The following is a 14453-nucleotide window of genomic DNA, read 5'->3' as shown; positions in this document are numbered from 1 at the left end:
GCAGTATTGTGTGGGGGGTGGATGTTGGGTTTTCTCTCCATCCATATTCTTCCCGTACAGTTACATGTTGGTTGTATTTTGCGGAGTCCCTCTCTGATTGGCTGTTTCCATGGTAACTATCTCGGTGTAGTTTTCCCAGCGACATAACCACAGAGCGGAGCCTCCATTACCGACTGCGATCAGGATTATTATTCACAGCTCATTCATTAGAAGGGTGAAGATCGTACGTGGGACTGTATCTGCTGCGGTTAAAGGGACGGATCCGCTAATATCATATTTTATATCAAGGGACATCAGATGTTAGATAAAAACACAGCATTTGTGGAGATTTTTATAAAAATGTCTCTCATTGCCTAGTTTATTGTCCCATGATGTTTGTAGCAGGAAGAACCCTTCAGACTTCTGCTGGAGTGGGCGGGTCTTCCTGGATCGGGAGCTCTATGTTCTCCTTCACTCCTGTGCGGGGGAGGGGTACTTAGAACTCTACAAGGAATATTACGGAAGGCTTTGTGACTTGGAAAATGGGGCATTATGGGAAAATGGATTTATTCTAGAAATTCTGGTTCCATTCGGTATCATAATGATGGCCCAGTTCTATTTAAGGACAAGGTCTGACATCTGGAGCCTCCCCCTCCCCCCGTATATGAATTCCTATTCTGTCTGTATTTGTCACCCATAGTGACACTGCTATTGGATGATACAGTCATGTGACAAGATCAGATGACTAGCAGCAGATGTCCCTATGATGTCATGTAACCCATCGCTATCCGCAATGGGAACGGTATTAATAAAATGCTGAATAGGAGTTTTTTTTTTCCACAATCATGTATCAATCAACAAAAAAAAATCTTACATTTTTGGAAGACCCCTTTAAACAGATAAGGCTCAGTCTGTAGGGCTCCCTTATAAATAATTACAATGGTAAAGTCCAATTCTAAAGGGGTTGTCCAAGAATGACAACGTGTCACCAGATATGTGTCAGTCAGACCACGGATCAGGATAGTGTCCCCCATTTGAAGGGTGAAACGGTCAGGCACACAGTCAAAGTCTATTCAAAAAAGGGATGGGGGACCCAAGTTCTTAAGATTGGTGAGGGTACCACTGTTCGGAGCCACTGACCAGGCACTCATCACCCACCCTGTGACTAGGTGACAAGTTGTCATTCCAGGACATTCAATTTAACCAAATTGTCCAGAGTTCCTTACAGCATTATTCAAAATAAAATATAAAAAAATTGCATAAAAATAAGAAATAAATATAATAAAAGCTTAAAAACTAGACACAAGACATGAGATTCGACATTGACGCCTACATCGAATGCAGCTCTGACCTTCGATAACTGGGGCCTAGTACAACCAGTTCTGATCAATCAAAATTTGAATTCATTTTTATAAAAAAAATTGTACTATTATAACACATTTCTACAGACTGTACTATAAACAAGGACCCAGGTTAATCCTGAAGAAGGTAAAAAATAAGGTTCCTTCCTGAATCAACATTTTGGAAATACAGTATACCGGTACCATCATCTAGCTGAAGATTTCCCAGGTGGGCAATGCAGATATCCCATCATTCCGATTTTTGCCATGGGAAGATGATCCCATCATTGGCAAATATCGTAACCCTCGCCCAATCATATAAGAAGAACCCTATTCTGACCTGTATGAGGATCTTGTTCCCTTGTCCTCCATCCCTTGACTTTGAAGTGGGCTTGCTGCCTCCTTGGATGTCGGATTGGCACTGGTTAGCTTTTCCAGTTGCTGGATGACTTTAGTTTCCTCCACTACCGATACCAAAATCTCGGGGGTCACATTATACGCAATGGCTACCCTTCCTGCAACCTCAGCATCGCTTATCCTCTTGTCCACAGGTGGTAAGATAGAACCCATGAGATCCTTCTTCTTTCTGTCCTCGACAGGAGGAGCGTAAATGGGACCTTGGATGGGTTTAGGAATCCAAGGATGGTCATCTTGTCGAGGGATTGGCCATGACCTGTAGTCTTTCTTGTACTGGGTCTCTCTTTCCAGAGGAGCTTCAGAAGGCAGATATTCACTCCTTGGTTTGCAGCTTTGCTCGGGGGTTGCCCTCCAGGGCTTGAAATCCTGCCTGGTAACCGAACCCCTGGTAGACTCCCATCTCCTAGAGTAGTCCCTAGATGACCTAGACTGGCCTCCATAGTAGGAATCTGCCAGCGGTGGCTGAGTTTCTATGGCAGCAGATCCTGGGCGTGGTGGCTGGCTCAGATGAGGTCCATCTGTCACTTCGGAATATTTGGAGAACATTAAAGGGACTGCAATGTCCCCCTTGTCTTGTTTATTCCCAAAGCGAGCAATGCAACAAGCCCGGGTGACACAAGGCCATGCCATTTTTCTCAACCTTGAGGATTCCTAGCTTCTAGTGGATGAGAAGCTTTGTCTTTATTTCTCCTTAGATGAAGAAATTTTTGATCTATCTATTGCTGGTTACCAAATGAGGAAGCCAAAATTCCTTGGAAAACAAAAAACCCAAAATTCTTGTCCTGTAGTGCAAATAATTTTTTTTTTTTTTACCTAAAGGCTTCCATGGATTTACGAGGTTCTATGGCTGAACTGCAAGTAGAAGATGCCTGGGGTTGTCTCATGCCTCTTTTCCCATTGATTGTAAATTTTAATTTTGCATCCAGTGACCTCCAGTCACAGTCGGAAAAAGGAATCCGGCAAACATCTCTAAAAGAAGGAACCCCACCCACCTTGCTCTCTGCATCCCCAGATGCCAAGGAAAAAGAAGAGTGAGAAGAGAGGGGGAGGAGAATTTAATGCTGGCACAAGATCTCCACTATGCAGTACCTAAAATGTAATATCAAAGGAGGGAGCGGGAGCGAGGGAGGGCGTTCAATACATTTAACCCTCAATGGTCACATCTGACATCTGCACCAATCACTGGAAGGCTGAGGACTGCAAGAGATGCGGAGGGTGCAGCACTTGCCTTTCAGGCGATAATAAAGACGATTCAATGAGTCTCTAACCTTTGCAGTGCCGATGCCAACCCTCCAACAACTGCACCCCTTAATACCCCTGTAATACCATATATAATCCCAACACATCTATGCAGACCAGGGGCGTATACTGTCTCTGTAGGAAATTCTCTGCTCTGCAGTACTCCTCACCACCAGTTGGGTGGATTTCAGCACCAGAGTCTTTGGACAGTGCCCATCACATCTCTATGATATTGCAAATATACAGTCAACCCTACATCCAGCCCTCAGCTCCTAAGATGACGAAAATTGTTTTTCCCCTTTTTTTAAATGTTGGTTTTTTAAATTTCAAATTCCAAGAGTTCTCTTATTTTCCTTATCTACGCTGATTTATTAGGACCATCAAAGCTGGTAATCCCAAGCCTAGTAGATTCGTCACATTACATCTGCATAGAAATTCAATTATGTACATTCATGCTCTGGCATAAGACACCTTTGTTTTTGTTCTTTGGAACAAAAATTCTAATGATTTTTTTAAATGTTGTAATCTCAATCTCAAACTATATTCAGAGCTTAATTATGGAATGCTTGGTCATATTTAGTTACTATTTTTTTTTTTTATGGCAGAATTACAAAAATGACATTTATTATCTGATGTGCAAATGTTTTTGGTTCTATTATGAGACTTGGACGACGAGCAGCTGATTGTATAGAGCGGCTGCATAATCCTGATGGCTGCCTGGTTGCTAGGGAGTCATCCTGACCTGTTTACAGTTGCTAAAATTCCCTAGTGTGTAGAGCGTTTTCAAAGGAATTATGTCCCTTCTATCTACCAATCCTATTACATTTTTGGCGATTATATATATATTTATGGGTTTTTGAGCAGTAAAAAAAAAAATAATTAAGGAAAAATAGGGTGAAAGAAAAAGTAGCTAAAAATAGAACAGAATAGAAAAAATAAATGAATGAATATAAAATACATTACATAAAAATAAAATAAACAATGCAAATTGATTAAAATAAAAAACACCAGAAGAAATTAAGAATAATAAATAGTAAAAATAAAACTCGATAAATAAGTAAAATAAATAATAAAAAATGTAATGAAAAAAAATAAATCTGGTCCTGATAATATGACAGTGCTGAGATGTTTCACATAACATAATTTAGTCCTTTAAAGCATCTAAAAAATGAATAATTGGAGCTCGGCAATATCATCTCTGATGAGAAAAGAATAATGAATATAATCTCCAAGCTCTACATTTTTTTTAAATTGTTAGAATTTTTTTAAATTTGGCCCAGATGTATTTTGTAGGTATTTCATTGGAAAGCAAAATGAATGACAAATGAATAATTAATTGCCATTGTGCCTTTCTAGGCCATGGGATAATTGGCCTTAAGCTCTTCCATAATAAAACAAAAAAAGGTTGCTATTTTATTTTTGAAAAGTTATTTTGCAGCAACAGTCAAGCTGTTTCTATAGCAACCGTCCTATCAACCAACCAGATGCTTACATTTACTAGCCTGACTAGTCATAGCAACTCTCTGATTGGTCGCTATGGACGATATTATGTTTTGAGAGTTGCGATTGGGCCGTGGTGTTTACGAGGACTTTATGGGACAGGTGTGCGTGGCCCTACAAAATGTGAAGCCAATGATGCATGCAATGTATAGACATTTGCTGACCTGTATGAGGTGCCCACTCCTCCTTCCTCTTTGATCTGTCTGTTGAGTATGTCAGCTGCATCTCTTGGTCTCAGGCCTTCCATGGACCATCGTGTAGATGGAGATTTTTCCCTGTTTTGCTTTTCTTGGACCTCTTTATGACTGGACTGTATATCTGCTGCACTGCTAAAAGTAACAGATGCCTTGACTCTGGGAACCACTGTTTCTGTAGGCTCCGCTTTAGGTGGTTCCTCTGCCTTTTTCTCTGGTAAGGCTACTGGTGTTTTCTTAATTTTGGCAGCACTTGAGGCTGTTGGGGCAGTGAGGCCTGGCGAAGGCTTTGGAATCCATGGATGGTCCCCACGACGAGGAATGGGCCAAGCTTTGTAATCCTTCTGATACTGGGTCTTGCTGTCAAAAGGTTTTTCAGATGGTAGGTACTCACTCTTGGGTTTGCAGCTAACCCCTGGCTTTACATTCCAAGCCTTATAATCCTGACGCATGACCGAACCTGACGGCTCTTTGGTATGGCCAGGCCCAGGTTGGTGGGACAAGTCTCTGGTAGAGCCAGCACCATGATCTGCCTCTATTTGGGGAGGCTGTGCTTCAATGGCAGAAGAACTAGGACGGGCTTGCGGCTGTTGAAGGTGAGCCTGATATTGCTGACCTCCTTCGGTGGCTTCGGAATACTTGGTGAAGACCAACGAGACCGCAATGTCATCCTTATCCAACTGGTTCCAGAAACGGGCAATGCAGCATGCCCTGGTAATACAGGGCCATGCCATAGTCTCTACCCTAACAATAGTAAGGAGCCTCTTACAAACTAGAAAAAGGTGTCGCTACAATGAGGACAGTCGTCTTGCCCCTCCACCCACCTTGCAAGACGCTGAATAACACTAGTTTACTATGGTACAATCCTGATGATCTCCTTCCAAGAGATTGCACCACCAGATGTTTTGGGCTTTTCTCCTAAGTCATGGTGCAAGTAAACCTCTTCCAATGGTTGCCCCTTCAACGCCTTCCCCTTGTCGTAGTATCACTGCAAGGACCCCTCGGCAAGACAAGCCCTGAAATATGAAGATCTGGAAGCTCCTTCCCTTAGGTCAATCATGAAAGACTTTCTGCAACTGTCTCTATGGCATGATGCTGCAGGAGCTTGAGTCAATCCTGGTGGACATCCTTCCACACTAACAATTCGAGCAAATGGTGTTTCCTTTGCAATCCTGGCAGTGAGACCCTGCCACAATCAGAAAGCAAGATCTCTGCAGGAAGTGGTCCCACCCACCCTGGTATCTGCATCCCAAATGCTGCTGCTGATGATGAGGAGGTGGGGGTTTGGAGGAGGAGAGATGCTGGGAGAGAGAGATGGCTCCTCCGTCAGCACGCAAGGCAACGTCTCAAATGAATGGAGAGGAGGCAGCTTGTTACTGCAGCTTGTTAACTGTTCATTGTCTGGATGGGGGGGGGGGGGATCAGGCAGGGAGCAGATGGGTTTAATTACCCCATTGTCACTTTCCACTTAGCCGAAGCTTTGTTGCAGGTTACACATGGATGATGGAGCCCTCATGTGAATTATTTATGGTTGAACATTCACTGTCTCCGATGGAAGCGACACATCAAGGTCACCAGACATTCAAATAATGACATCAAATATTTAGTTTCATCACAGGCTCTTGACTCTGAAGCAAAAAATGTATATGTATCATGCAAATTTGCATTTTTTCTAACTTTTTGAAAAATGCTAATTTGCAAAAAAAGATACTAAATTTTTCTAATGTTACAGTTCAGTTTGCGGCTTTTTCAAAGAGTACTTTTTGGAAAGTTTGTAACTAATTTTAAACATTTTTAGGCACAAAATGAATACATATTGTGGAAGATTTATTAAGTCTGATTGACTCTGCTTCCCTCTTAGATGGGGTTTTGAAGTGAATTGTGGAACGGATGCGGACTAATTCATACGGTCGTATCCATGAGCCCTAAGAGTGATCTCCACCATGTAAATTAGAGGACGCTGTCCCATCACCAAGCCCTGTAGCCATAACACACTGGTTTGGGCTAATAAACTGTATTTGGGGGATGGGGGGAGGGTCAGTCTTCACTACCATGGACCCTATTGGGGTTATTCCTCTTCTGTCTAAATCTACGGAGAGAAGAGTCCTGTGACTGTCTGAAGATTTCCAGTATGGCCGGGAGTCTTCTAATCGTTGGAAGTTAACTGCGCAACAATTTTGCATTTTCAGTGGGATTCTCATGGGACTGTGCCTCCCTGTAAAGCCTGACACAGCATATCTCCTGCAAATTTTGATGAATTTTCTCCTCCATCAGTCTCAGGGCCCATTCACACGAGAATAAGGGCTCCATGTCCGTGCTCCAGACCGCAAATAGCGGTCCACAATGCACGGGTGCCGGCCGTGTAAATCCCATATTGCGGTGTGGACCCACTGACTTGAATGGGTCCTTGATCCACAAAATAAGGCAAAAGATAGACATGTCTTATCTTTTGCGGTGCTGAGGCACAGACCCGAAAACCCATGGAAGTGATTCCGAGTATTCCCTTGGGCTTCCACACCGCAAAAGATAGGACATGTCCATCTTTTGCCATATTTTGCAGATCGTGGACCCATTCAAGCCAATGGGTCCTCATCCGCAGCACAGAGTTCACACGACCGCTGCCTGTGTATTGGGGACCGCTATTTGCACTGGTATGGGAGCCAGTGACAGCAAAGGGGAACCCGGTTGAATTAGTTTTACCATCTCTCTGCTCAGTGGTGCTGTCCAGCATGGGTGGTCCTGAAATATGCTTTATACTGTACGTATTATAGGGACTGAGGGCCGATGTACTGACCCTGGAGCTAACAATAATCTATATCAATATAACAATAATCTATCGGATTCTGATCCCAGATGAAAATATGCAAGGAGAGGCTTAGGTGAAGCTCAATCCCATTCCAGTGAATTGGGCTCATCTGCAATACCAAGCACAGCCACTATCCCAGGGCCGGGACAGTGCTGGGTAAGGTGCGAGGAGGCGGTGGCTGATCGGCGGGGGTGCCGAGTGTTGGACTCCCACCGATCACATACTGATGACCTATCCTGAGGACAGGTCATCAGTATTAAACATCTGGAAAACCCCTTTTAAAAAAAATGAAGAATAGTGTAACTTTCCTATAGACTTTCTGTTTCAATTTCCTGCCACTTTCAAGATCTCTACTTGCTACTAAAGAACAGAAACAATATTGTTTATATCTAGAGGATGGAAATCCACTAGACCTAATGCTTTTCACAGCTGAGGGTTTGTTACAATCTAGATACACCTTTGGGGACATCATCAGCAGAAATCCTTCTCCTAATTACAATGTATCATTCTAGATAAAATGTATCAATCTAGAGTCCGGACTGTTACGTTCACCAAGGGTTGTCTCGGCTGGATACAACTGTAGCAAACCCCCAATTATCAGAATATATAGGTCTTTACAAGTGTTTATGCTCTAATTGTTCTCCTTCATTGAAAGCAAGCAGAGATCTTAACCCCTTAAGGACTCAGCCCTATTTCACCTTAAGGACTTGGCCATTTTTTGCAAATCTGACCAGTGTCACTTTAAGTGCTGATAACTTTAAAACGCTTTGACTTATCCAGGCCATTCTGAGATTGTTTTTTCGTCACATATTGTACTTCATGACACTGGTAAATTGAAGTAAAAATAATTCATTTTTATTTATAAAAAAATACCAAATTTACCAAAAATTTGTAAAAAAATTGCAAATTTCTAAGTTTCAATTTCTCTACTTCTATAATACATAGTAATACCTCCAAAATAGTTATTACTTTACATTCCCCATATGTCTACTTCATGTTTGGATCATTTTGGGAATGATATTTTATTTTTTGGGGATGTTACAAGGCTTAGAAGTTTAGAAGCAAATCTTGAAATTTTTCTGAAATTTTCAAAAACCAAATTTTTAGGGACCAGTTCAGGTCTGAAGTCACTTTGCGAGGCTTAAATAATAGAAACCACCCAAAAATGACCCCATTCTATAAACTACACCCCTCAAGGTATTCAAAACTGATTTTACAAACGTCGTTAACCCTTTAGGTGTTCCACAAGAATTAATGGAATATAGAGATACAATTTCAAAATTTCACTTTTTTGGCAGATTTTCCATTTTAATAATTTTTTTCCGGTTACAAAGCAAGGGTTAACAGCCAAACCAAACTCAATATTTATGGCCCTGATTCTGTAGTTTACAGAAACACCCCATATGTGGTCGTAAACCGTTGTACGGGCACACGGCAGGGCGCAGAAGGAAAGGAATGCCATACGGTTTTTGGAAGGCAGATTTTGCTGGACTGGTTTTTTTTACACTATGTCCCATTTGAAGCCCCCCTGATGCACCCCTAGAGTAGAAACTCCAAAAAAGTGACCCCATTTTAGAAACTACGGGATAGGGTGGCAGTATTGTTGGTACTAGTTTAGGGTACATATGATTTTTGGTTGCTCTATATTACACTTTTTTGAGGCAAGATAACAAGAAATAGCTGTTTTGGCACCGTTTTTATTTTTTATTTGCAACATTCATCTGACAGGTTAGATCATGTGGTATTTTTATAGACCAGGTTGTCACGGATGCGGCGATACCTAATATGTATACTAGCACTATTTTGGGGTGCGTGTGACTTTTTGATCGCTTGCTATTACACTTTTTGTGATGTAAGGTGACAAAAAATTGTTTATTTAGCACAGTTTTTTTTTTTTACGGTGTTCATCTGAGAGGTTAGGTCATATGATATTTTTATAGAGCCGGTCGATAGGAACGCAGCGATACCAAATATGTATACTTTTTTTTTATTTATGTAAGTTTTACACAATGACAGCTTTTTTCAAACGGGATGAGGTGACGGTTAGATTGGTACTATTTTGGTGGGCAAACGCCTTTTTGATCGCTTGCTGTTGTACTTTTTGTGATGTAAGGTGACAAAAAAATAGTTTATTTAGCACAGTTTTTATTTTTTATTTTTTACGGTGTTCATCTGAGGGGTTAGGTCATGTGATATGTTTATAGAGCCAGTCGATACGGACGTGGCGATACCTAATTTGTATAAAAAAAAAATTCCCCCTATTTTTTACCAATTTGTTTTAACTTTATTTTAGGGAAAATTATGTTTTTTTTTTTGTTTTTTTTTACTTGAAACTTTTAATTTTTTGGGGGGAAAAATTTATTTTTTAAACTTTGTTTTCACTTTTTTTTTGTCCCACTTTGGGACTTGAACTTTTTGGGGTATATTCCTTTACAATGCATTCCAATACTTCTGTATTGGAATGCATTGGTTGTATGAGTAATACAGCTTCCGGGGCCTGTGAGGTCCAGGGGGCTGGATCTCACAGGCTCTTCACCAGAAGGCAGTGCAGATGCCTCAGGAAGGCATCGCGCTGCCTTCCATGCCATCGGGTCCCCCCCACTGCCCCATGGGGACCCGATGGCACCTCCGATCACCGCCGCCGCATATGGTAAAAGCCGCAAACCGCAGGTCTGAATTGACCTGCGGTTTGTGGCGATCGCCGACACGGGGGGGGTCACGGGACCCCCCGCGCATTTAGCCGAGGTGCCTGATCAATGATTTGAGCAGGCACCTTGTTCCGATCACCGCCCGCCGGGCGGCGGTGATCGGAACAACACATGACGTACCTGTACGTCATGTGTCCTTAAGGACTCGGGAAATATGCTGTACCGGTACGTCATGTGTCCGTAAGGGGTTAAAAGAGAAGTGGCAAAAAGTTGCAAAGCCTTTCTGTATACAATGGTTATTAGCTGTGTGCAGGGAGAAATTAAAGGTTCTGCGAACATCTAATATATTTTGTATTTCAAGTCCACAACATTGCAAGATCTCTGCTTGCTGTAAAGTGAAAGGTTACCCCAAAGGATAAAAATGGATCCTGAGTTGACCAAATACTTCTTACAGCTGAGGGTTTGATACAAGTGTATCCAGTCTGGACAATCGATAAGCAGCACTTAGCCCTCTTCTGAAATGACGGTTTGTTACAATTAGAAATGAGCAAAGCTTTGAAAAATTTGATTTGGCAGCTTTGCCGAAGTTTGACAAGAAATTCAATTAGTTACAAATCGCTATTAATCAGGTATAGCCAGGCCAATCTGCCTAAAAGTAACAGTGGCCCATAATACTGATGCACAGTAACTCTACACCAAACAGAAGGGTTTAAAGGGGTTCTGCAGTTTTTTTAAACTGATGATCTATCCTCTGGATAGATCATCAGCATCTGATCGGCGGGGGTCAGACACCCGGGACCCAGGCCAATCATCTGTTTGAGAAGGCTGCGGCGCTCCAAGAGCGCCACTGCCTTCTCGCTGTTTACCGCAGGCCCAGTGACGTCACGACTAGTATCGATGGCCTGGGCGCGGCTAAGCTCTGTTCACTTGAATGGAGCATAGCCCGCCCAGGCCAGTGATACTAGTCGTGACGTCACTGGGCCTGCGGTAAACGGCAAGAAGGCCGCGCCACTACTGCCAGGGCCGCTGCCTTCTCAAACAGCTGATCGGCAGGGGTGTGTCGGACCTCCGCCGATCAGATGCTGATGATCTATCCAGAGGATCGATCATCAGGTTAAAAAAACTGCAGAACCCCTTTAACTATAAATATTGGTGCACTGCACACTTATGTACACGGTGATATATTAGACCTGCCTGTAATACTGATGTACAGTAACTCTACAGCTAAAAGAAGGGTTTAACTATAAATATTGGTGCACTGCACACTTATGTACACGGTGATAAATTAGACCTGCCTGTAATACTGACGTACAGTAACTCTACAGCTAAAAGAAGGGTTTAACTATAAATATTGGTGCACTGCACACTTATGTACACGGTGATAAATTAGACCTGCCTGTAATACTGACGTACAGTAACTCTACAGCTAAAAGAAGGGTTTAACTATAAATATTGGTGCACTGCACACTTATGTACACGGTGATGAATTAGACCTGCCTGTAATACTGACGTACAGTAACTCTATAGCTAACAGAAAGGATTAGCTATGAATCTTGGTGCACTGCACACTTGTGTACATGGTGATGAATTATAGCAGACTCTGTAGTTCAGCAGTCTCCCACGCTCTCCCTGCAGTCTCCCTCCGCAATATTGTCCTACTCTGTGTTAACAATTTGCAGCAGCGCTGTCCCCAGTGCATAGCGTCTTGTCACTTCTCCCCCTATGCTTAGCTCACTGGAAAATGGTGGCACTGGATCAGGGTTTAATAGGGCTCACAGGGTGATGGCCACCTGTGGATTGGCTGGCTGCACGGCATTATGGGTGACCTCGCATTCCCGGGCTTGAGCACCTACTAACTCCCCTCCCAATGTCCATTGTCACATCTCGTGGCTTCTTTATATTTCCAGTTACTTCCAGGCTCTGATCCTGGATTCTTCCTTGAGGTTTATACTGATGAGTCTGCAGGGGAGCTGCTAGGTTAAAACATTCGGGGCCTGGTCCCCTGAAGTTTTGTCCCAGGCCCGAATGTCCTGCCTGCCTGCTAGATACAACTGTATTGCCATCCTCAGAACGGCAATACAATTGAATCTAATGTCCTGCAAGAGCTGAAGGACCTATGATGACATCACAGGTCATGTGATCAGTGCTAAATGCAGTAGCTGAAAAGGACCTGCGATGATGTCACCGTCATGTGACCAGTGCAGGAGAGGACGGCTCAGCAGTGAAGAGAAGTCCTGGGAAGAAGCTGTGGTGAGGTCTGCTACATGAGGAGAGGTAAGTGAAGGGAGAGGCAGAGCAATGCTGGGAGTTGTAGTTATTTAACTGGGACTGTATGTTAAGGCTGAAGGGAGGGAAGTTATTTACATGGGACTGGAAGTTGAGGGGAAGATGTTATTTACATGGGAATGCATGTTGAAGGCGGCTGTGGGAGGGAGTGATATTATTTACATGGGACTGAGCATTGAGGGGTAGTGTGATTTACATGGGACTGTATGTTCGAGGTAGCTGGGGAAGAAATTATGTTATTTACATGGGACTGAATATTGAGGGGGGGATGTTATTTACATGAGACTATGTTGAAAGTAGCTGGGGAGGGGGTAATGTTATTTACGTGGGACTGTATATTGAGGGGGGCAGGAGAGATGGTGTGATGTTATTTACATGAGACTATTTTAGAGGGGGCTGTAGATAGAAAGGGATGTTATTTACATGGGACTGTATATTGAGGGGGGCTGGAGAGATGGTATTTACATGGCACTCTATGGCGGAGAAGGGAAATCATGTAATTATTTACATGGGACTGTATGGTGGAGGGGCTGAGGAATTATTAATGATCATTTTTGAGGACAGTAAAAGGAGGAATATAACTACAGGGGGCACTGAAGGGGGCATTATAAATACTGCCAGGGCTTCAGGGCGAGTATTATAACAGTAGGGGGCAGTATAAATACTGGGGGCACTGTGGGGGCATTTTAAATCCAGGAGACATTAGGCTTTCTTATTACTACTGGGGGCCCTACAGGAGGGACTTATAGATCTGCATTATTTCTACTAAGAGCACTGTGGGGGTCTTATTACTACTGAGGGGTCTGTAGAGAGCTTTATTACCACTGGGGGAACAATAGGGGGGCTTATTTAGAGTAGGGGCTCTGTAAGGACATTATTAATCCCGGAGGACTCTTCTACTAATGGGGGCACTCTTGGTGAGCATTATCACTGTTGGGGGCACTGTAGGGGGCAGCAATACTAATGAGGGTATTCTAGAAGGGAATTACTATTGGTGGGACTATGAGGAGCACTATTACTATGGGGGGCACTCATTTTTCTTCAGGATAGTATTTGGGGGTACAGAAAAATGAGGAAGCTAAGATGTCCGTGCATCACACTCTGCAGAGACGAGTCGCGGCTGAGAGAAGTTGTCTGAACTAAATGGAGAAGATGATGACAGAGAAGATCTACATCGGAGGAGACGTCACCTGGGAGGCCCTGGATGTGAGAGGTTCGGGCTGCTGTATAGCTATAGCGGGCTTAGGGGTCGGTTTGTCGACTTAGATAAGTGGGCCATATGCATTGGGGCTTCGTCCCCGGATCTTTTGAGACCCTAGCAACGCCCCTGTGAGTCTGGATCTGCTGGAGCCGAGCAGAAAACGCTGAATCACAGCCCCTCCTCTTATCAATGGGCCGTACGTACATCTCTGCATGACTATCCACCCTGGTCAATGCTGCCATAGGGACTGTAGGACAGGAGAATACAACCCACTGCTCCCTGTTATATGAGGACCATACACGTTCAGTATACAGTACCTGTAGTAATAACTCACATTAATGCATTAAACAAGGGCAGAAGGAGTTAAATGGAAAACGGGGACCCACCAGATGCGGCCCCTGATTGACCCTCCAGTCTTCACGGTCACCCTGGACATGCACTGGCCTCCCAAAAACAGCAAGTTCAGAAAAAGAGACAGAAACTGAAGCACTCCCCCCTCCCCCCCAAGTGCCAGTACATTAGAAACTGGGCAGACAGGGTGGGCTCTGGACCCCCGTAGCAGTAATCCACCCCTATGACGTATGGATCCCTCTCCCACATAAGACGGGCGTCAGGGCTGATTATCAGGGGGCCCTCCGCACGCTGACGCCCATCATTACTGACTGTGGCGTGATGTCTGCCGCCTGACAACCTTGGAGGTTTCCGTTGCTATGTGAGAGCGGCCCTCCGCACGCTGCAGGCAGATCTCTAATTAACCCTTCACCGTCATTAAAGACAAAGGATTCAACATTTATCATTCACCCCACATGTCACGGGGTGCACACTGATAAACTGCACCCCATT

At 43.5% G+C, this 14453-nt stretch overlaps 1 protein-coding gene across 1 annotated transcript in view; it reads right to left on the bottom strand.

Annotated features, from left to right (window-relative positions):
• Window positions 1-2366, bottom strand: part of MAP6 (microtubule associated protein 6) — a 46046-nt gene extending 43680 nt beyond the window's left edge. Inside the window, exon 1 of the mRNA XM_040426471.1 lies at window positions 1660-2366. Within this exon, the coding sequence (XP_040282405.1) occupies window positions 1660-2366 (707 nt within the window). The remainder of the gene's footprint in view (window positions 1-1659) is intronic.
• Window positions 2367-14453: the final 12087 nt, after the last annotated feature.

Source organism: Bufo bufo, chromosome 3 (assembly GCF_905171765.1).
Source record: "Bufo bufo chromosome 3, aBufBuf1.1, whole genome shotgun sequence".
Taxonomy (NCBI): domain Eukaryota; kingdom Metazoa; phylum Chordata; class Amphibia; order Anura; family Bufonidae; genus Bufo; species Bufo bufo.
This window is presented reverse-complemented; position numbering and strand designations above follow the sequence as displayed.